Source organism: Dasypus novemcinctus, chromosome 4, assembly GCF_030445035.2.
Source record: "Dasypus novemcinctus isolate mDasNov1 chromosome 4, mDasNov1.1.hap2, whole genome shotgun sequence".
Lineage (NCBI taxonomy): Eukaryota > Metazoa > Chordata > Mammalia > Cingulata > Dasypodidae > Dasypus > Dasypus novemcinctus.
This window is the reverse complement of record NC_080676.1, coordinates 152,698,160-152,721,173: the sequence shown is the minus strand read 5'-3', so window position 1 is coordinate 152,721,173 and position 23,014 is coordinate 152,698,160. Positions and strand designations below refer to the sequence as shown.

Below are 23,014 nucleotides of genomic sequence, written 5' to 3'. Positions count from 1 at the left end.
TTTCATAACGGTTAATAATTTAGTTCGGTCCCGTAACTTTCTGGATGGTACCGTCCCTCCCATGCGACAGGCTGAACCCAGCCCTGCCCAACCCCCAACTCGAAGCTCAACTTCCTAAACCGAAACTCCGCTGCACCAGCACCTACCCAACCTGCTCAGCCCAACCCACAGGCGAGCATGCGCGCTGGCAGCCTCCGCCCTCAGCCTCCGCCCCTCAGGTCCCGCCCCCTCTCGGCCTCCACCGCCCCGCCCGACGCATGCGCGAGGACGATTTTCCCTTGGTGCTCTAGGGCGCGGGCGGTTTGTAGGTAATGGCGGGCGTTTCGTCGCTGCGTTCCTGTAACGCTTGTTCCTCTACTAGCTGTGCGTGTGCCGATAAGAGCAAGTGGAGCGACTCCTCGCTGTTGGGCAAGCGGCTGTCGGAGGACTCCAGCCGCCACCTGCTGCTGCAGAAGTGGGCGGGCATGTGGAGCTCCGTGAGCGGGGACTCGCGGGCCGAGGAGACGCGGCGCGAGGTGGCGGAGGCGGACGAGGCCGAGGTGGAGGCGGAGAGGCCGCTGGTCTTCCTGTGCTCCGGCTGCCGGCGGCCCCTAGGCGACTCGCTGAGCTGGGTGACGAGCCAGGAGGACACCAACTGCATCCTGCTGCGCTGTCAGTCCGGGCCAGGGGGCTTGGGGCGGCCTTTTTCCCGGGTGTTCCGCACTTGGGCGGTCCCGGAGGAGGAGGGTCTCCTCGGGGGCTGCCCAGGGACTTTAGAGGCCGGGGAACCTCGGGTGAGGGTGAGCTGATCTCGGGAAAAGGGAAGAAGAGAGCTCATTGTCTGTGGTCCTCCATCATCTTTGTGAGCGCTAAGTAAGAAAAACATTACCAACTGGATTGTAAGCGTTTTGGGTGTAGCCATTGTATCTTACTCCCCGTAGAAACTAGGGGGGTGCTAATTAGTAAATAATACTTGTTAATGGTTTAAGAAATCAAGCCTTTCAGCTACCTGCTTTCTGCAGAGGAATGTCAGGAATGATTTTTCAGATCTAACTGTATCAGCTCTTCTCAAGTCTTAATAATTAGAGTAGACAGAAGAGTGCTGTGAAGAAAAAAAAAGGCTTGCAGTAAAGACACCAACCCCATCAAAACTGAAGAAAGAAGAGGGCAGAATAAAAGAGTTTAGAGGAAGGCAACTGCTTTTTCAATTTTGTGACTTCCACGGTATTTACTTTAGGGAGAGATGGTTTTGCACGGTTCTTTTCTTTGAATTAGTGTAAACATAGCTGTTTTTTTGAATTTGTGGTTTTCAATATGAAGTTAATTTTCTGAAGAGCTTGTTTAAATTCTACAAATATTTTGGTGAACAAATTCACCAACACTTCGTTGAAGTTTGTGGGGAGGATGTTTTCTCATTTGGAATATAATATTGGGAAGAAACGACACCAATTCCAGGTCACTAGCTCTTTCTGGGATCTGCCATTTTCAATAGGATTCCTCAATTCATTAAACTTATTGCTGAGTCCTTTTACAGTAATTAAACATAAACCTAAGAACATATAGGTCTCATGAGTGATATATTGGTATTAACTTTTAGCACCTATTAAAATCAAACAGTGCAGGAAAGTATAAAAATAAAAAGTATACTTCCTACAACATACACTGCCTAGCCCCAGACTTCACAATGCCTTAATTTTTTTTTTAGATTTATTTATTTCTCTCTCCTTCTCCCCCCCACCCCCACCCCAGTTGTCTGTTCTCTGTGTCTGTTTGCTGCGTTTTTGTCCGCTTCTGTTGTCAGCGGCCCGGGAATCTGTGTTTCTTTTTTGTTGGGTCATCTTGTGTCAGCTCTCGTGTGAGGCGCCATTCCTGGGCAGGCTGCTCTTTCTTTCGCGCTGGGCGACAATGCCTTATTTTTTAAAGGCATGGTACATTCTGTGCACATGAGCATGTTTGACATGTAAGTTTTTAAAAAACACAGTTGAGGCCATTTATACTGTTATGTGCCCTTCCCTTTTTTATACTACGTATATGTCCAGAATATTTTTTTGTTTTAATGTATATAGATATAATTCACTCTTTTTAGCAGTTGCTTGCTGAAAGACTATATAGCATGGTGGTGGAGGCCTTGACTTGCTCCTGTTTGAATCCTGGCCCTGCCAATTATTATCTGTGTAACCCTGGGCAAACTACTTAATGTCTCAACCTCAGTTTCTGCCACTGTAAAATGGAATAATATTTGCATGGAGTAGTTGTGAGAATTTACTTTATCAATTTTAGACAATTCCATAGACCTACACCCCCATCTCCACCCCCCCATGAAATATGAAGATATTCCCACTCCCTGTCTTAGTAGCCTAGTTTTATTTTACTGTGTCAAGATCATAACATTTACATTCTATTCTGTAGCTTTAATTTCTGAGTCATTTAACCTTAGTATACTATTTATGTGGATCTATTTTTCAATTTCAGTATTCTTATACTGTAGTTTTCCCATTCCTGAGTTGTTTATTTTGACTGGTCATTAGTGATTCCCTTCTCCCCAGGGAAACTACAGGTTTGAATGCTTGAAAATATGTTGCCCTCATGCATGAATGTCAACTTGGCAACAGGTACATTCCTTTGGTCATGCTTTTTCCTTTTTCTAGGCATAGGGGACAACTAATGCCAAGAAAGACTTTGAAGCTACTATGGCTGAAGAATAGAGTAAAAATTAAAGTTAAGGAAGGGGCCAGAAAATGTATATCCTTGTAGGCTATTCTAAGGAGTCAGGATCTATTCTAGTGGTGGGAAGGGGAGTGAGTTGACTCAGTTTTTGTTTTTTTGAGAAAGTTTTGAAGGGGAGGAACAAAAGTGGAAGATGGGTGGTGGGGTCAGGTGCTAGTGCAGTCGTCTAAGCAAGAGGTGTTTTAAGTGGTTTGGGGGATGGAGAAGAGATGATGCATTAGAGAGAGATGAGGTAGAATTGATAGGATTCATCAGTGGAGTAGATATGGGAAAGCAGGATGAGGTGTCAAAGAATAAAGGATACTGTTGGGTTTTCTGATTTGAGCAACTGGTAGCATTTACTGAGTTAAGGTAGATTGTAGGAGTAAGTGAAATCAAAGAGTCTCATTTGGCTTTGTTTGGTCTGACAGGATCCTTGCTCATTGCCCTATGTCCCTTAATCTCTCTGTCTTAGTTTTCTAGCTGCCATGACAGATACCACACAGTGAGTTTGGCTTAGACAATGGATTTATTGTTGCACTATTTTGGAGGGTGGAAGGCTTGCATCCTTCTGGGGTCAGTAGCATTCTAACTGGCATGCAGGGTTTGGACTCCTTGGCTTTCCTATCAGAAAAGGCGGTGTCCTTTCTTTTCTGGGCTCCAGTTGACTTCTAGCTCCTCCCTGTGACTCTCTTACTAAGGCCTCCAGTAATAGGATAAAGACACACCTTTTTTCAGTTGTCCATGCCTTGACTCAATATAACATCTTCAGAGGTCCTCTTTACAATAGGTTCACAGACACAAGAATGGGATTAACGTTAAGAACATGTTTTTTCTTGGGTACCTAACTCAATCTGCCACACTGTCCTTTTGTATCCTTAACTTGGATCCTCCACTAATGTTTCCTACTTCTTTTGTGGTCCAGCTATGACTCCTATCCAAGCTATGTAAAAGTTTTTTGGTTGATTCCTGGGAACCCTCTCGAATACTTTTAGAGAGCTGAGCTGAGCTCTGTGTTTGAGATCTGGAGACATATACATTGGCTTTGATCCCAATTTCACTGTATCTGCTTGATACTCTTTGTAAACTCATGTTTTAAGTATATATATATAATTATCAATTTTTGTTTTAATGATTTGGGATTCTAATTGTTCTAAGTTTTACTATTGTGTTTTTGTCTAATTTTATTACTTTATTGTCAGTGGTTTTCAGAGAAGGTAGGGAAATAACTTATTTTGTCATCTTTTCCCAGAAGTAAAAACACATTTAGATTTGAACATTTGTGTGTATGACTGAGCTCTAGCCCTCTGAATTCTAAAATAAAAGTTGGATTAGAGATTCTCTAAATGTCTGAATATATATTATAACAAACTGCATTAATAAATTATAGTCACTTTCTCTCTTTCTAGGTGTTTCCTGTAATGTTTCTGTGGATAAGGAACAGAAGCTCTCCAAACGTAAAAATGAAAATGGTTGGTGAGTACTACTATGTAAATGTTAGAGAACATGGGTTTAAAGTACTGGTTTTTCGTTTTTTGTTATGCTAGAGTGAACTTCAACTAAAGTGTATTTTAATAAAAAATTACACCATTTAGGGATAATTAGTAGTACAGGTAATATATGGATGTGACAAAAATTGTGCTGCTGGCATGTGGATGATTAAAAATTGGAAAACTTAGCCTTAGTTTGTATCTCATTTTGTAGATGAAGAAAGTAAGGCCCGGGAAGGTTAGAACTTTGCTTAGGCCACAGGACTAATTAGGAGTAGGACCATGCCTAGCTCTCTCTTTACTTTCTGTGAAATGTTTGTCTCTTTTCCCAACTCCAATAATTTTGGTGTCGCCTTCACCAGTTTGCCATATCCACATACCACCTATACTATTATGTACTTCATATTTGCTCATTAAATTGACTTAGAATTTTTAATTTAAATTTATTTTAAAAATCTTTATATTACTACCATCATCAATTGCAATAACTAGGAAGTTACTCTGAAGATAATTATAATGAAGACAGATGTTTTGTTTTAGTTGAGATCCTTGCTTGGCTCAGTCTGAGTATGCAGTCTGTCCTCTCACTGTTAAAAAATTTACAGTGGGGGAAATGGATGTGGCTCAACCAATTGGGCTCCTGTCTGCCATATGGGAGGTCAAGGGTTCAATTCCCAGGGCCTCCTGGTGAAGGCAAGCTGGCCCACGTGGAGTGCTGGCCCATGCGTGAATGCGGCCCCACACAGGAGAGCTGGCTTGTGTGGGAATGCCACCTGCTATAGGAAAGCCACCCCACACAGGAGTGCCGGCCAACACGGAGAGCTGGCGCAGCAAGATGACGCAACAGAAGACAGAGAGGAGAGAAAATAAGAAGACATAGCAGAACAGGGAGCTGAGGTGGTGCAAGAGAGTGATGGTCTCTCTCCCACTCTGAAGGTCCCAGGATCGGTTCCCAGAGCTGCCTAATGAGAATACAAGGAGACAACACACAGTGAATGGACACAGAGAGCAGACAATGGGGGCAATGGGGATGGGGAGAAATAAAATAAATCTTAAAAAAAAAATTTACAGTGGTTAGATAAATGTTAAAAACATTCTAGCACCAAACTGAGACTTTCTTCTTTCCCTTTTGTAGTCAGGATTGAAAGAGAATTGAAAGTGGAATTCGATTACTCTCTAATTCAGTGTTTATTTTAATGTTCTTTACTTGTATTACCTGAACCCGTCGTTTATACCACCTAAACACATTACTAAGGTCATGTGTTCCATACTTTGGAAATACCATATTGCTTTAGGATACTTGTGAATTTTGTGATAATAGGACCATCGTACTTGAACCATTCTGCCAATGGCGAACAGAATAATTGTGGGTTTTGGAAATATGTTGTAGTGATGTGGTTTTCTCTGTTCATCTTGATTCTGTCATTTAAGGAACTTACAAGATAACTAATTCCTTGTCTAAAATTACCTTATGATTTCTGACACTGCCTTCTCAGTAGTGTTGTTTAATGATAACAGTGAATTCTGGCCAACTTCTTGCTCTGTGAAAGCAGACAGGTGCTACAGTAATAGCTTCCATCTTTTGATTATGCCTCAAGATAACTACAGAAGTATGAATGGATTCGGGTGTACTTTTCAGTGGTGTTTAATTTTCATAAGTCAGGATAAAGCAGTCTTAGCCATCGATGAGTGTTTTTTTGGAATTCAAGCCTCAGGATTTTCTAAGCATCCTTTCATGGCTGACAACACCTGCATTAGATATTAGTTCATAATCTTGGTAATTCTTTCTGGCAGCTTCATGTTGAGTATGAGGTTTGATACATAGTATCAAAATTTGCCTGTTCACTTTTCATTTAAGAAACTCTTCAGTTTCCTAAGTTACTTTCATATTTCTTACCCCATAGAAACTTTGTTAAAAAGCTAATTTTGTCACCAGTGAGAACTTAACCTTTATCAGGTGGTGATCCCCTTTATTATTATTTTTTCTCTTTATAATTTGCTATAGCAGTTAAAAATGTCCCTCAGATTCTGAACAATAATCTCCAGGATGCTGTCTGAATTTGGGATACCTCCCTTTTGCTTGATAGGAGTAGCTGTTTAGTGAATACAAGTGGCTCACATAGGAGGAGTTACACAGTACTTTTGAAATAATGGAATACTTTTTAAAAAATAGTTATTATTATTATTTTTTAAAATTTATACCTCCCCCTGCCGTTGTTTGTGCTTGCTGTCTGCCATCAGCTCTCCATGGTGGTGGTGCAGGCCAGCTTGCCTTCACCAGAAGACCCTAGGAATCGAACCCAGGGCCTCCCATATGGTAGATGGTAGCCCAGTTACCTGAGCCACATCTGCCTCCTGGCAGACTTTTATGATCACTAGATTTAAATCCCCAGTTACCATGTCTGCTTGCTATGTCTTTGGGCTGTAATTTTAGTAAAGAAATATTTATAAAATGGTAAATTTGGACGGGTCAGTTAGACAAGGCTTTTAGGAGACAGTGGATTCTAAACCAGATTTTAAAATGTTGAAGGATATGAACTGGCACAAGGGGAGAGTTTATTCAAATATGCAGGGTCTGAGTGGAGAAGTAAATAGAATAAAGGAAGAATTATGGTGAGTAATAATAATGATGGGTCATTCAGTAAAATATTTGTGAGTCATCTATGTGGATCATATTTATAGTTGATGGAAGAGTTCTAATATAATTTTAAAAAAACAACACTTAACAAATATTTAATAAGCACATGTCAGAGATTTATTTAACTCACCAATGAGAGAACCAGAAGATGACAAAGCTGGTTGAAAGGAGCATGGTGCCCTTTATGGCAAATTTGGTTAATGCTCTTCAGGGTAATAAAACTGCAACCTTTGGGGTTATTTGTTCTATCAACAGAAATCATTTGCCTCTCTACCAGATGAAAGTTATTTGCAATTTGCCAGTCTTCTTTCTATTAATGTGAGTTATCATCTAACTTTACAGAGTCTGGACCCTAATCAATAGTAAATAGTAAACAGTGTTTCCTCTAGAACAGGGATGGGCAAATTCTGGCTTGTGGACTGAGTACCTATTTTTGTAAATTCAGTTTTTTATTAGGGAAGTCATAGGTTTACAGATAATCTTGCAGAAAATAAAGAGTTGCCATATACTACTGTATTATTAACACCTTACATTAGTGTGGTAAATGTTACAACTGGTGAAAGAATATTATTATAATTATACTATTAACTACTATAATTAATAATTATACATTAAGGTTCATTGTGTTTCACAATTCTATTTTTAAAAAATTTTATTCTAGTAACATGTACAACCTAACATTTCCTTTTTAACCAAGTTCAAATATATAATTCATTTCTGTTAATTACTTTTACAATATGCTATCATCACCACCATCCATTACCAAAACTTTTCCATCACCCCAAATAGAAACTGTACAATGTAAGCATTAATTCCCTATTCCCTATCCCTACCCTATCCCCTGGTAAACTATATTCTAGTTTCTGAATCTATGAATTGGCTTATTCTTATTATTTCATATCACTGAGGTCATGCAATATTTGTCCTTTTGTGTCTGGACTATTTCATTCAACATGATGACTTCAAGCATATATTAGAATTTGATTCCTTTTTATGGCTGAATACTATTCCATTGTATGTATGTACCACAGTTTCTTCATTAGTTAGTGGACATTTGGGTTCCTGCCATCTTTTGGCAGTTGTGACTAATGCAGCTGTGAACATTGGTGTGCCTGTATTTGTGGGGTTTTTTTTTTCCCCGAGGCTGGGAATTGAACCTGGGACCTTACTTGTGGGAAGCCAGCACTCAACCACTGAGCAGCATCTGCTCCCTGGAGTTGGTATTTTTCATTTATTTACTTGTTGTTTGTTTTTTTATTTTTAAGGAGGTACCAGGATCCAAACCCGGACGTCCCATGTGGGAAACTCAATCGCTTGAGCAACATCTGCTCCCATATATCTAAGCTCCCATTTTCATTTCTTTTGAGTATCTACCTAGAAGTGCAGTTACCAGTTTGCATGGTAATCTATGCTTTACTTTTTGAGGAACCATCAAATTATTTTCCACAACAGCTGTACAATTTTACATTCCTACCAACAATGAGTGTTACTATTTCTCACATCCTCTCCAATATTTGTAATTTTCCTTTATTTTAATAGTAGCCATTCTAGTGGTTGTGAGATACAGTATCTCATTGTGGTTTTGATTTGCATTTCCCTAATGGCTAATGATGTTGAGCATCTTTTCATGTGCTTTTTGACCATTTGTACATCTTCGGTGAAGTATTTTTTCAAGTCTTTTCCCATTTTTAAATTGGACTGTCTTTTTGTTGTTGAGTGTAAATACAGTTTCTTTGGAATGCAGACATATCTGTTCAGATATGTATTGTCTATGGCTGCTTCATGCTGTGGTGGCAGAGTAGCTGTGACAGATGACATGTGGCGTGCAAGCCTAAAATATTTATTCTCTGGTTTGCTACAGAAAGAATTTGCCTACCCATGCCCCAGAATGTCACACAGCCGTTGATGGGCTTAGTAGTCAATATGACAGTAAAAAGGCTGGCAGAATTAGTTTGTCTAATTTCTAAATTTTAAATATTTTTCTGTTTTTGTTTGATATTTTTTTGAGGTATTGGGGGCTGGGGGTTGAACCCGGGATCTCGTATGTGGGAAGCTGATACTGAACCACTGAGCCACATCAGCTTCCCTGAGTAGGTTTTTTTGTTTGTTTTGCTTGTTACTTGTTTTTGTTTTCTCAGGAGGCACTGGGAACTGAACCTGGGAAGTGAGCACTCAACCGCTTAAGCCACATTGCTCCTAAAATTTTTCTTTTTTTTAAGGGAGAAATAAATAAAATAAATCTTTATTAAAAAAAAAAAAAGAATTAACTGGACAATGCCCAAAGAGGTACAAGTAGTTTTCAGCAGCTCTGTTTGGCTAAATGGTTACAAGCCTGGTCTCAAGAGCCAGACTGCCTGGGTTTAAATCCTGGCCCAGGCATTCAGCTCTCATTTAACCTTGGGTCAGTTACTTAACCTTTCTGTGCCTCAGTTTCCCTATCTGTAAAAAACTGATTAAGGTCTTTTGCTATGCTTAGATTAATGTACACCAAGTTCTTGGAAGAGTGCATAGACTTTGGCAAGACCTCAATAAATGAATACTATGCAGTTATTAAATATCAGGATGGAAATCTGTAACTTCTAACATGAAAAAGTAAATAGTTTAACTAGTAGTACATACATAGGACAGGATCCCATTTTCTGCAGAAAAGAAAATATACACATATGCAGACACGTGAATTGGTTTTTGTATAGAAAAAAATTTTGTAAGGAGATAACCCACAGTGTTAATGAGTGGTAGTTACCTCTGGATTATAGGATTGGGATGAATTAAACTTTTCATATGACTGAAAACATGATAAATTAGGCTCTTTGATTTAAGATGGTTTCACAAAAGAAACATTTATAGCAAAATTGTTATGCCTTTTTGCATTAGGTTATAACTTCTCACACATACACACATGCATTATAACTAGATGTCCACTATCTAGGTCCCCAAAATGACAGCTGTCACTATCCGGACTACAAAAGGGAGAAAGACAAGTCCTTTGCTAAAATCAATATACATCCTCTAGACCCTTACTTGGCAAATGTACACGTACTCAGAATTCTGAGTGGTGCTACTGGTCTCAGTTGCCAGCAGCTCTGAAGCAGCTGGAGGCAAACACCTTGTCCACAGGAGGGGAGGCAGGCCCAGATAACAGTTACAGGGCACAGCACCCGGAAGCCATGCTTCTGCTGTCCCCGACCACCCGTCTCCTGGAGGTGGAAAACAGGATAAACGGGGTCAGCGTGACCAGTTTAGAAAGGCAGAGAAACGAATTGCGGTCCTTCCAAAAGGGATGAAAATCTGAGCTTAATAAAACCACCTGGCACTGCACCAACGCAGGACCAGTGTGGGGCCGCTGAAGTCACAGCGGCACGCACCCTCTGCGTGCCATGCCAAGAGCTGTCCCTTGCTTTCTTGGAAATGGCTCCTGGAAGCTCCAGGTGGGAGGTGGGCCCTGGCTGCTCCCTCTATATGCGCCTGTCATGCCCAGGGCCTCTGCGATCTTGATTTTCTACTGGTCGTCCCACCGAGTCTTGAAGAACACATCCATTTTGACGTCAGGGTGCCGGATGGAGTGGCTGACCTTCCAGAGCAGGAAAAGTACCAGTGTGGGACCTTCCCATCGAACATGGGGGACTGCACAACGATGGCCATCCGCAGCGAGGCCTTGGGGATGCCACATTTCTTGTAGGAGGCGTGCCCGCTCCTGGCGTATCCCACCTGGTAGAGCCTCCACCATCCTTCTCTTGCCTACGCCAAGCACACCACTTAATGCCAGACATCAAGGAGTTTACATTCTAGAAAATACCACACTAGTACTCTCTCTTCTTGTAACTTTTGTGTCTGTCCCTTGTCACTACATGCTAAGCAATGTGGCCTGGAAATGGCTCTCTTTACATTTCTTATAAACATTTTGCTATTATTTTCTTCCCCCTTTATGCTTAATTTGGTCAGAATAACATATAGTTGAAACAAACGTTTAAGTATTTATGAATTTTTTTAAAAAAGATTTATTCATTTATTTATTTCTCTCCTTTCCTCCCCCCACCCCGGTTGTCTGTTCTCTGTGTCCATTTGCTGCATTTTCGTCCGCTTCTGTTGTTGTCAGCGGCATGGGAATCTGTGTTTCTTTTTGTTGCGTCATCCTGTCTTGCCAGCTCCCTGTGTGTGTGGCACCATTCCTGGGCAGGCTGCCCTCTCCTTCGCCCTGGGCGGCTCTCCCCACGGGGCGCACTCCCTGCGCGTGGGGCTCCCCCACGCGGGGGACACCCCTGCGTGGCAGGGCACTCCCCGGGCACATCAGCACTGTGCATGGGCCAGCTCCACATGGGTCAAGGAAGCCCAGGGTTTGAACTGCGGACCTCCCATGTAGTAGATGGACGTGCTAACCACTGGGCCAAATCCACTGCCCAGTATTGATGAATTTTTAACAGTAGGACTTCTATTGTAACAGTTTGTTATTTTGCTTCCTAAAGCAGTGTCATTTCTTTTTTGCAGCATTCTTGAAACTTTATACTGTACAGGATGCTCACTCAATCTGGGCTACATATACAGATGTACACCAAAGAATCTTGATTTCAAGAGAGACTTGTTTTGCCTCAGTGTCGAAGCTATTGAAAGGTAATATAGGTGATTACTACATAACTCATTTCTCCAAAAAGTTAAGTTTGTGCTGAAATTGGTATGAAAACATCAGAACATCAGAACAAAAGTCAGTGTTGTTTATCTAAAATATATTTTCAAGTAATAATTTCTGACAGTAAAACTGTTGATTACTATTGTGTTTTTTACCTGCTTTTTTGGTATTATAAAAGTCACACATTTTAAATTACAAGGAAAAAACACTGTGAGAAAAAGTTTTGGAATAAAAGTATATTCATTTGTTTTTAAAAATTGTATTTAATTGAATAGGATTGTATGGATCAATATATATTGTCCATTCTCCCCCCATTCCTGTTTTTAGCCTCCTAGAATATCATGAAGAAATAGGAATTTTTAAACTTTGATGATCTTGAAAAAGTAGAAATTCAAAGTCCAACTATTTTCTATAGTTGGAAATAGGAAGAAACATCTGCTTTTTTGAGATAAAAAAAGAAAAAGGAAAAGAAAAATGCCTTCACTCTCAAAGATTTCTAAAATGTTAGGAAACAAGGCAAATTTGCTATAGATGTCAGTTAAGGAATTTTGAATATTTTAACAGCCTTCCCATTCTTTGGCTGTGTATGAGATACAGATATGACAAAATTAAGTAAATTAGCTTCAAATACGTATTTTCCTTGTCCTGGCAGAGATGTAACCTTTAAGACTTTGAGGATGCCTAAGAAACCTTATATACTAGGAAAGAAAAGCAATTTAAGAAGAAAACAAAGTGCCTACATTTGCATTACTTGGAATATTTCACCACTCTTTTTTTTTTTTAGTTATGGTTTTAGTTATGGTAACTAGTTCTCTGAATAGATAGCTTTTGTCAGAGAGGATAACATGAGATTATCTTTTCAAACCTGAAGTGTCATTTTTTTTCATGCTTTTTTAATTTTTAAAATTAAATTGTCTTTTTTATAGGGTGCATAGATCACAAAAAATGTTACATTAAAAAATATAAGAGGTTCCCATATACCCCATATTCCATCCCCCCCACTCCTCCCACATCAACAACCTCTTTTTTTTTTTTTTTTTTTTAAAGATTTATTTTTATTTATTTAATTCCCCTCTCCCTCCCCGGTTGTCTGTTTTCTGTGTCTTTTTGCTGCGTCTTTGTCCGCTTCTGTTGTCGTCAGCAGCATGGGAAGTGTGGGCGGTGCCATTCCTCGGCAGGCTGCTCCCTCCTTCGCGCTGGGCGGCTGTCCTTATGGGTGCACTCCTTGCGCGTGGGGCTCCCCTACGTGGGGGACACCCCTGTGTAGCAGGGCACTCCTTGCGCGCATCAGCACTGCGCATGGGCCAGCTCCACACGGGTCAAGGAGGCCCGGGGCTTGAACCGCGGGCCTCCCATGTGGTAGACGGACGCCCTAACCACTGGGCCAAAGTCCATATCCCTCAACAACCTCTTTCATCATTGTGGCACATTCATTGCATTTGGTGAATACATTGTGGAGTATGCTGCATGCACCACATGGATTATAGGTTACATTGTAGTTTACACTCTCCCCAGTACATTCAGTGGGTTGTGGCAGGATATATAATGGCCAGCATCTGTCCCTGCAATATCATTTAGGACAACTCGAAGTCCTGAAAATGCCCCCACATCTCATCTCTTCTTCCCTCTCCCTGCCCTCAGCAACTACTGTGGGCACTTTCTCCAGATCACTGCTACAGTTTCTTCCATTACTAGTCACAATAGTTCTATAGTAGAATTCCAGTAAGTTCACTCTAATCCATATTTTATTCCTCCATCCTGTGGACCCTGGGTTGCTGATGTCCACTCCACCTCTATTGAGAGGGGGCTTATATCCCACGTGGTTGACTTGCTACTCCTATTGAATTTCTTAGGTTTTCTCTTTTAAAAGTTTAAAACAGTATTCTTTTTGCTATAATTATGACTTCTTATCCAAGTATTCCTTGATAACTGAAGTTTCGCTAGCTTTTTTTTCCCCCCACTTTTTTTATTTTTTAAGATACTTTAATTACATAAATGTTACAGAGAATATATAGGGAATTCTCATATGCCCTGCTCCCCACACCTCCCACATTTTTCCACATTAACAACATCTTTCATTAGTGTGGTACATTCATTGCAATTGATAAACACATTTTGGAGCACTGCCACTAAGCATGGATTGTATTAATAGTTTACATTGTAGTTTACACACTCTTCTGTTTGTCTCTGTAGATTATGGCCGGATATATAACGGCCTGTATCTGTCATTGTAATATCATTCAGATGATTCCCAAATCCCGAAAATATCCCCCTATTACACCAGTTTTTTCCTCTCTCTAACCCCAGAACATCCATGGGTCATTGCCTCCACAACAGTGGTATTTCTTCCATTGCTAGATTCACAAGTTGTCTGTAGTGAAGTACTAGTAAATTTATTTTAGTCCATAGTTCGTTTCCCAAACCTGAGGACACTTGGATGGTTGATGCCCACTCTACCACTAATTGAGGGGGGCTTTCATCCCATACATTCGATGGATGGGACTCTTGCTTGCAGTTGTAGGCACTCTTTTTTTTTTTAAAGATTTATTTTATTTATTTCTCTCCCCTTTGCCCTGCCGTTGTCTGCTCTCTCTGTCCATTTGCTGTGAGTTCTTCTGCATCCACTTGCATTATCAGGTGGCACCGGGAAACTGTCTCTTTTTTATTGTGTCATCTTGCTGTGTCAGCTCTCCATGTGTGCGGCACCACTTCTGGGCGGGCTGCTCTTTTTTCACATGGGGTGGCTCTCCTTGCAAGGCACACTCCTTGCACGTGGAGCATCCCTACGTGGGAGTGCCCCTGTGTGGCATGGCACTCCTTGCGCGGCAGCACTGCATGTGGGTCAGCTTACCACACGGGTTAGGAGGCCCTGGGGATCAAACCCTGGACCCTCCATATGGTAGGCAGATGCTCTATCAGTTGAGCTATGTCCTCTTCCCTGTAGGCACTCTCGATTCCTTGGTATGTTGTTCATCATCTCCTCCCTGTTAGTTGTCCTGGGTGAGTCCTTTGAACTGGAGAGTAGGTGTTACAACTCCATTGAGATTCAGGGCTCAGCTTCACCAGTTTCTTTTGAAGCTAAATAGGTTTAGATTAAAATTTTAAACTGCAAACTTTTTACATTCCTTACTCAATAATATAACAAGTTTTACTGCTCCTTGTCCTGCTAAAGCATGTAGGTCTGTTTGGAGAGAAATTAGGTGTTTTTGTTTTAATATTTGAAGCAAGACCCAGGCCCAAACAAATGTTCCCTTAATCTCCCTGAGAATTTTACCAAGGTTTGTGGAAATTAAGTAGGGGAGATTACAATTATAAAAGACATGAAATCTTAATCCACTGGAGCTGGTACAGAGCTTTGTAAAGTCATACTGTCTGTATAAGAGGAGATCACAACATCGAAGCTTTTTTCCCAGAATAGTTGAGTTTAGGGTAAAAGTTCTCTCGGGGCAGGATTTTAAATGCCAAAGAATCTGGTTTTGTTTTAGAAGTGTATGCCTTGTAGAATGTTTATTTACAATTTTATTACTCAATGCCATGTAATTTTTCTACCTCATCTTATTAAATTTTTTTTAAACAAGATGTTATTTGCCTTCCATGCTTTTTTTTCAGGAATGTAACCCATAAGATCTCCAAGGGAAGACTGTTCTTCTTTGACAAAAGAAGTGACATACTGAAGTTGCTACATAGGATAAAAGACTTCTAATGAAATACAATGAATTGGGTTTCTTTTGAAAAACACTTGACATCTTTTTCCTTACTGCTTAGATTTATCTACTTAGCAACACTGGGCCTGTTTTCCTCCTCTTGCCTGGTCAATTTTTCTACTATTCAGTACTTTTCTGAACCACAGCATCCCATGCTGAGAGTCAATCCTGTGACCCTAGAGAGTTGAGCCAAACTTCCCCTGGAGGATAACTCAAAATGTTGAGGTTGCCTAAATTGGATAATCAAGAATTAACTCCAAAATTTATCATTTACTAAAAGTCAACTTTGAAAGCACGCATTTTCATAAAAGACCATATAAAGCAAGAATACAGTGCACTAATGCCTTCTTCAGAATTTTTAACCTCTTCGAATTTTGAACCAAGGGTTAATAATGTTTTGTCATCCAGTTTACTAAAAAGCAAGTTTATTCCCAACAATGAAAGAGTTATTATATGGAAAGTGAATGTGTATGACGATCTGGACAAAGCTGTTATAGAGAAAAACATTATTTTAGATAGTAGAACTTTCTAGGTAGATTGTTATTAACAAAAGTAGTTGTTAGAGTCATTTACCTTGTGCTAATATATAGTGCAATATATTAGAGTTCTAAAATTATTAAACAAATTTAATATTTGCTCATTTTTCATATTTTAACTGTACTGTATTTCAGTTATGTTTTAGGGTCCTCTGAAAAGCAGATAATATCAGAAGATAAAGAACTTTTTAATCTTGAAAGCAGAGTTGAAATAGAAAAATCTCTAAAACAGGTAATTATGCTAAAAGTTTTATATCTTTGTATCAACAATTCTTTATCAATGAACAAGTGTTTTCTCCATAAATAATAGTCCTTATAATAACAGTTTTGTTCTTTGCACTTTCATAGTAAGAGAATTCTTATTTTATTTCAGTTGTTAGTAAAGTTGATTTTTTTGGGAACCAGACTACAAATTAAGCTAAAGCTTCATCAATAAAATAATTTGAAAGACATTTCATGCTAAAATCTAAACAGTATATTTTAAAAACTATTTAACTAGAGAATCAAATCAGTATTTCATTTACTTCACCTCTCATGGTATAAACAGCATTACTATTGAATGTTAAAAACATCTTCTCATTGCCAGAGAGGCAAGGTGGTGACAAGGGCATGAAAGAGCTATAGATTACAGGGTGAGGACCACGGTTAATAGAATTATGTCTTATCAGTAGACAATCTAATTTATGTCTTTAAATAACCTCATTAAACAAATATTTTGTACTATATGCAATACATAACATACCGAAAAATTGCTTTAAAGGTGTAGTATTTTTAACACTATCTCATCAGTTATGTTTTCATCACATTCATATGTGTATTTTTACATATTCTTTTTTCAATTCAATAGATGGAAGATGTTTTGAAAGCATTACAAATGAAGCTGTGGGAAGTTGAATCAAAATTATCCCCTAGCAGTTGCAAAAGCTGAAATCTATTCCATGGCCCCCATTCTGGACTCTCCCACCCCCCATCTGCCAATGGATGATTCATCTGTAGCAGTTTTTGTTATCTCACTTTCACTGAGAATTAAAGGAATTTTAAATGGCTGTTAACATGGTAGTCTCTTCTGTGCCGGTCTAGGGAAAAGACTTGTAGAATTTTACTGCTTTGTTTGATGGTAAAGGGTGATTGTTTCCCAAGTTCAAATTTTATAGCCATTTTATGATAACTTGCTAGAATGGAAATTTAGGACTTTATTTTTTAAGAAAATGTTATGTATCAAATTCATTCTTTTTTTTTTTAAACCCATGGTGCATTTAATCTTTTAGACAATAGTTAATATTGTAAGAAACTTTTATTTTTTATTTTTTTAAATTATTTTTTTCATTTTAGGTTTTTCGTAAGAAACTCTTAGGAGTTTTTACCCAGTACGTGGTTAAATCTTCTCTGAAAACTCATGGATAAAGCTGTCTTGAGAAACAGTGGTCAGTTGAATTACTTGTCAGAAGTATTGAAAACTTGCATCATGCATTTTTGTTATCCTCTTTGTTATTATTTAATGCAACATGCTGAAAACATCTGGAGGAATATATACCAGAAAATAGTAGTCAATTTTTCATTTTTCTCTAATGTATGACTTTTGGAGTAAGCATGTGTAGCAGTTTGATGTGTTTTTGATTTCCAGTGATCTGTACCTGGGCGTGATTAAGTTATGTTTAGGGCTTTGACTGGTCCATATCTTTAGGACATTGAGTCCCTGCCAAGGGTAAAAGACATGGCAAAGAACAGAGTTGAGGGGTTTTGATTTTGGAGTTTTGATGTTGGAGTTTGATGCTAAAGCCTTAAGCTGGAGCCCCGGGAAGTAAGCACACAGAGGAAAGAGAAGCAAGCCCCAGGAAGAGAGGAACCCTGAGCCTAGAAAGAAGCAAGCCCTGGGAAGACAGGAACCCTGAACCCAGAGAGAAGCAAGACCCTGGAAGGGAAGAACCCAGGAAGCCTGACCCCTGGCAGATGTCGGCAGCCATCTTGCTCCAATACGTGGAAATAGACTTTGGTGAGGAAAGTAAGCTATGCTTTATGGTCTGGTATCTGTAAGCTCCTACCCCAAATAAATACCCTTTATAAAAACCAAGTAATTTCTGGTATTTTACATCAGCACTCCTTTGGCTGCCTAATACAGCATGTATTATTTTATAACCAGGAAGAGAATAAAGCTGAAAACAAAGTGCTCTAAGATGTGACTTTCACAAAACTGAACTATGGTATTTAATTGCAACCAGAAATCCTGGTGCCATGACATCCACATGTTTCCTGAGCATGGCACTGTGGTAGTCCTGCTCAGGAATGGAAAGGTAACCCCCAATTTTCTCAGATCCCTTTCTGTTGCGGATAAAAATAAGGTCACATAACATTAGTATTTTGTATGTATGAGTGAGTCACTCGGCTTCTGCTCAGAATTTCTCTAATGATTTCTGAGGATATTTAAAGTTATCATAGCAAAAGGAGCCTGGTTAAATTGACTTACCATTCATGATGATCACATCTTGTGAATAGAAGAACCACTGATAAGTAAAATCAGTGAGCCCTCTTGGTCTCTTCCCTCACAAACTTGATCCTAGATAGAGAAGAGAACAGTGAAAGCAAGTATCAGCACCTATAAGACAGTCACCTTGCCTCAAGAAGCTCCGTGGAATCCCAGGTGTCTGCCTTAGAGACTTGAGGCACCTTGCATGAACGTTCATTCAGAACACATGGGAGAAGATCTTAGCAGCCAGATTTGGCTAATTTTCTGTTTGGAGCAGTTTACAGAATATTCTGATAGCCATTAACAGGCGTCCTTCTGAAGTAGGTGGTGATTTGGGTTTCTAATTCCTTATACCCTGTTTATACTAAGGAGCCAATCCATCTTGCAAACTACTCATTTCATCACAATGCTAATCAAGGCTTCTGTTACGGGTCAGAGATAAAGATAGCTGAAGTCCCTTAGTAGCTTCCTGTAATGTAGGCTTGCAGTGAAAAGTGCACCATCCCCAGAGTTGTCCTCCTGTTTAGGATCCTTCAGGTGGCGCTCACTAGCCACCCTGAGGGTGCAGATGGAAACCAGCCTCATACACATTTGTGAAAGATCTGAAAGCCAGTCCCAGGAAGCCTCTGCCTGTGATGTTGCGTAAGGGGTGGCCTTGCCATCACTGTAGGAGAGAGCTGAAGCTCCCCAAGCTGCCCCGCCCTGAGGAGCCCAGGTGGGACTGCTCCAGGACCCCATTCCTGGCCATCCTCTCTCGGGGCCCACCATGTTCCCCTGAAGCCAGGTGGCCTGCCTTTTTCTGGCTTTTCATGAAGGCCTCATCAGAATGCTAGCCCTGTGTATCCACTTACTAAAACCTACTTGAGTTAATGAGTTCTTATTTCTCTTTCTTATAACCAGAAAGCCCAATGTGCTGCTATTTCTGGAGCAAGAAATGGACATTGCAGCCCAAATCACATAGGCCTCAACAAAGAGACTTCAGATACCATCTCCCCAGAAACTTGCTTCTCCAAGCTATGGAGACTGGCGTCAGAAGCTTCTCGTGGACCTCACAGATGATTGTAAATACATGTATGTAAGAACATTGGACATGGTTTTCATCCCAGCGTGGATCTGGTCCTCCACAAAGTCTTATGATCATAAATCTCCAAGCTAAAGAGCCCCTGTGGCTGTTGTTCTGTGAAGCTTTGTTGCCAGGATGGAGTGTGTCCTACTTGGATGAGTCAAGTTAAGCTTCAGGCATTCAAAAATGGACAAAAAAAGAAGAGCACCCTCCTTGCAGAATGTGGTTAGGTGTTCAGCAGGAACTTTGTGAATGAAGGAGCCACATCAGCGTGTCATTAAGAGATCTCAGGGGTAGCAGTTGGAAATCCTGGGACAGAGTCCCAGTTTAACCTTTGTTAGTATGTGACCTTGGATAAATACTCATTTTGAGTCTCCAGTTTCCTCATCTGTAAAAGGCAAATATAATAACCTGCCTTCCTTGCATCCAAATGCTCAGATGAGAGGATTATGACAGTACTTTGAAAATAAGCATTACCTAAATAAATGACAAAGATTTACCCTTGTTTACATAGGTGAACTGATGCAATTTTCCAGCTAGTGTACCCATAAAATTCTGTGTATATGAAAAGAAAACAATCTGAAACACCACATATATTTTTCTTTTTAAAAATATCTAACATTGGATTGGTTTTTTTTTACAACTCCTAAAGTAATATATGCACACTGTAGAAAATTTGATAGCAAAACAGCACAGAGAAGAAAATAAAACCCACGCAATCTCACTAAGAGATAACTACTGTTCACCTTTTAAAGTATATCCTTCTACTCATTTTTATATGCAAAATTGGAATTATGCCAGACAATTGCTTTTGCTTAAAATACTTCATACACATATTTCTACTTCATTAAATATTCTTTTATAACCTGGTTTTTAATGATTATATAGTATGAAACACCACACTTTAAACCCTATTTCAGTGTGATCATATGGTATGACATTTACACTTTTTAGTGGCTTAACAACTGAGTTCACTTGTCAAGTTAAGAGGGTATGAAAGAAATCTTATACCAGTGACCTCTCTTGTCTGGTTTGCTGGATCAACTTGCAAGAGCCAATTTTAAATTTTCAGGAATTTTGTGAGCTGGTTGTCAAACTGCATAGGTAGTTTGAAATTGGCCATGGTTGGGAGTATTTACACCCAGGAAATCAAATGCTAAAAATCGGGTCTCTTTGCCCAACTGCCCATGCATCCTGCTCCCCGCAGCTGGCTTCCCAGCTCATCCTGTGTATTTTGAACCTCTCTCCATACTATTTCACTTAAAGTATAAGAGAAAAGATAAAAATGATTTCTTTTTAACATACCAAGACCATGTCCTGACATCTTTTCATTGAATGAATCTAAAACAGAATACTGTATCTTTAGACTTTAGGGATTACAGCCTGTTTCCCACTTGTGGAGAAAAAGCAAAAAACACCTGAAAGCAAATCACTTTTAACATTTTATGTAATTGATTAATGTTGCATACATCTCTTTTGTTCTCCCTGAAAAGATAAATAACTGGGCAGCTGCTTGTCTGTGAACAAAAAGAGTAAGCACTTTACAATCACTTTCTATCTGAGAAAGGAAGATTTATTCTTTGATCTATCCCAGACATGTTTTGGGCTCTGATCATCTGTAAGGAGGTTTGTCATTTGGGTAGCTGATGACCAGGGTACAAATGCAATCAAGCCCAGCCTAGATAATTTGAGTTTCTTCACAAGGTTAACAGTTGTCTGAATTCTTTGTTAAAATAAACTTCAAGGCAGGGAGTGTAAGATAAAGATGGTTTGAGGAATGATGAGCTGAGGTCCAGAGTTTTATTGGCCCAAATGGGACTTCAAGTAGAATTGGTCTTGTTTTATTCCAGTTGGCCCTATTTCCCTTTGCTAATTAGCTTGACAAAATTAGATTAACTCTTTAAGTTTTTTCCCCCTAAACAATGAACAGCATGGATTTTTAGATACCCTCATCTAATTTGAAGGCAGAGAGATGGACAAGGTAACCCCTCCAGGGCCCTTTCAGCCTTGTAACCAAAAGGAAACTTGAGAAAGAGTCCACAGGAGAGAAATGAGAATCCATGAAATGACTTCCCAGACCAGAGGAAATGTAATAATTTAGTTCTCTTCATAACACCATCAACTTCACCTCTCCTCATCAACTATTGTCTACCCATTATCAGAAGCTGTGGGCTTTTAATTTTGGAGGCTTCTTGAGAACAATAAAAACTTTGAAAATGAAGGATGTGTGTTTGATTGACATTTTCCAAACCAAACAGAAGAATACAACCATTCTGCTGAGAAATCCTATGAAACCTTTAAAGGGTTTTCCGTGAAGGTGGCAGTTGCTTTTGGTTGTCAGAGCTACTTCCCTGGGATAACTTTCTTTTCTTAGATAACATTTAGTGATCACTTGCTATGTACCTCTCACATGGGCATCAATATTCCCATTTTATAGATGCAGAAACAAACTCAGGGAAGTTAAATAAATTGCCTGCAGTCTCCCTCAACTAATAAATGGACCTGGTACTTCCTTTCTGGGCTCTGCTGCCTCCTCGTGGTTCTCTGAGCTGCAGTTATGAGTTCTTCTGTCTCTTTAGCAGTAAAATATGCAAAAGGAAGTTGTATCAGTTAATACAGTGTTAAGACTCTTAGTGTCTAGAAGGGTCTGGAAGCCATGCACAAGAACTCCTACGCTTTGTTTCCCCTAAAATTTAAGTTACTTGAACCCCTTTGGTGTAAGCTCCTCTGACTTCCTTTGTTCCTGGCATCTTGTCCCCAGAGGAGCTGACTGGCCTCTGTCAAGTTCTCACCTCTTCATGTGAATTAGACTTCTTTGCACCCACCTCTTTTGAGTCATTTATTTTACTTTCTCATTTTTATCACTATTAAATATTATATTTTAACATCTGTTAGTTTATTGTCTGTCTCCCCATCGGAGTATAAACTCCACAAGGGCAGAGACTCTATTTGTCTTATGGCCAGTGCCTAAAGGAGTGCAGCCACATAATATGTGCTCATTTAATATTTAGTAGACTAAATGAATAAGTGATCGGATTACAGTGTTGCATCACATATCTATTTTCTCCTTCAGCCTCTGCCACCCTGTGGAGTCTTTAATCTTGACTGGCAAGCATGCTCCAGTCTTGGTGATAGAGGTCCTTCCCATGGCCCGTAACATGGGTGTCCTATTTTTAGAACTTTAACAACTCTACTTTTCCACCCAGTCATTTTACCCTCTGGGATTTCTTTTCTTGAAGGCCCCCAGCAACTTCCTGCATAGTATTCCTTTCTGGAAATCCCTAAAATTGGCAACAATTTTTAAAAATATGTATTTTATTTTATTTTTTAAAAGATTTTTTATTTCTCTCCCCTTCTCCCCCAGTTGTCTGCTCTGTGTCCGTTCGCTGTGTGTTCTTCTGTGACCGCTTCTATCCTTATCAACGGCTGGGAATCCTTGTCTCTTTGTTGCGTCATCTTGTTGTGTCAGCTCTCCATGTGTGCGGTGCCATTCCTGGGCAGGCTGCACTTTCTTTTGCGCTGGGCGGCTCTCCTCACGGGGCTCACTCCTTGCGTGTGGGGCTCCCCTACACGGGGGACACCCCTGTGTAGCATGGCATTCCTTGCGCTCATCAGCACTGCACATGGGCCAGCTCCACACGGGTCAAGGAGGCCCGGGGTTTGAACTGCAGACCTCCCATGTGGTAGGTGGACGCCCTATCCATTGGGCCAAGTCCACTTCCCAAACTTGCAACAATTTAAAGTTATCCTCTACTTTCAAATTCTCTTCTCAATTGTCCATATTTCTTAGTGATGCATGTTGACAAATGC

At 39.9% G+C, this 23,014-nt stretch overlaps 1 protein-coding gene across 2 annotated transcripts; it reads left to right on the top strand.

Annotated features, from left to right (window-relative positions):
* Positions 1-269: 269 nt before the first annotated feature.
* Positions 270-21,425, top strand: MIS18A (MIS18 kinetochore protein A). 2 transcript variants are annotated; one of them, XM_004468611.3, is made up of 6 exons: positions 270-651; positions 4,095-4,161; positions 11,299-11,421; positions 15,813-15,909; positions 16,525-17,670; positions 19,042-21,425. In XM_004468611.3, the coding sequence occupies exons 1-5, from the start codon at positions 312-314 to the stop codon at positions 16,603-16,605; spliced, it is 708 nt and encodes a 235-aa protein (XP_004468668.1). In that variant the 5' UTR covers positions 270-311; the 3' UTR covers positions 16,606-17,670; positions 19,042-21,425. The 2 variants fall into 2 exon arrangements, with proteins under 2 accessions (XP_004468668.1, XP_004468669.1); XM_004468612.3 differs by lacking the exons at positions 11,299-11,421; positions 19,042-21,425 and having other exon boundaries at positions 281-651; positions 16,525-16,723.
* The last annotated feature ends 1,589 nt before the right edge of the window (positions 21,426-23,014 follow it).

Coding starts and splice junctions, on each gene's coding strand:
- MIS18A (XM_004468611.3), top strand. CDS start 312: ATGGCGGGCGTTTCGTCGCTGCGTTCCTGTAACGCTTGTTCCTCTACT. Junction 11,422..15,812: donor AGTGTCGAAGCTATTGAAAG/GTAATATAGGTG, acceptor ACTGTATTTCAG/TTATGTTTTAGGGTCCTCTG. Junction 15,910..16,524: donor TAGAAAAATCTCTAAAACAG/GTAATTATGCTA, acceptor TCAATTCAATAG/ATGGAAGATGTTTTGAAAGC.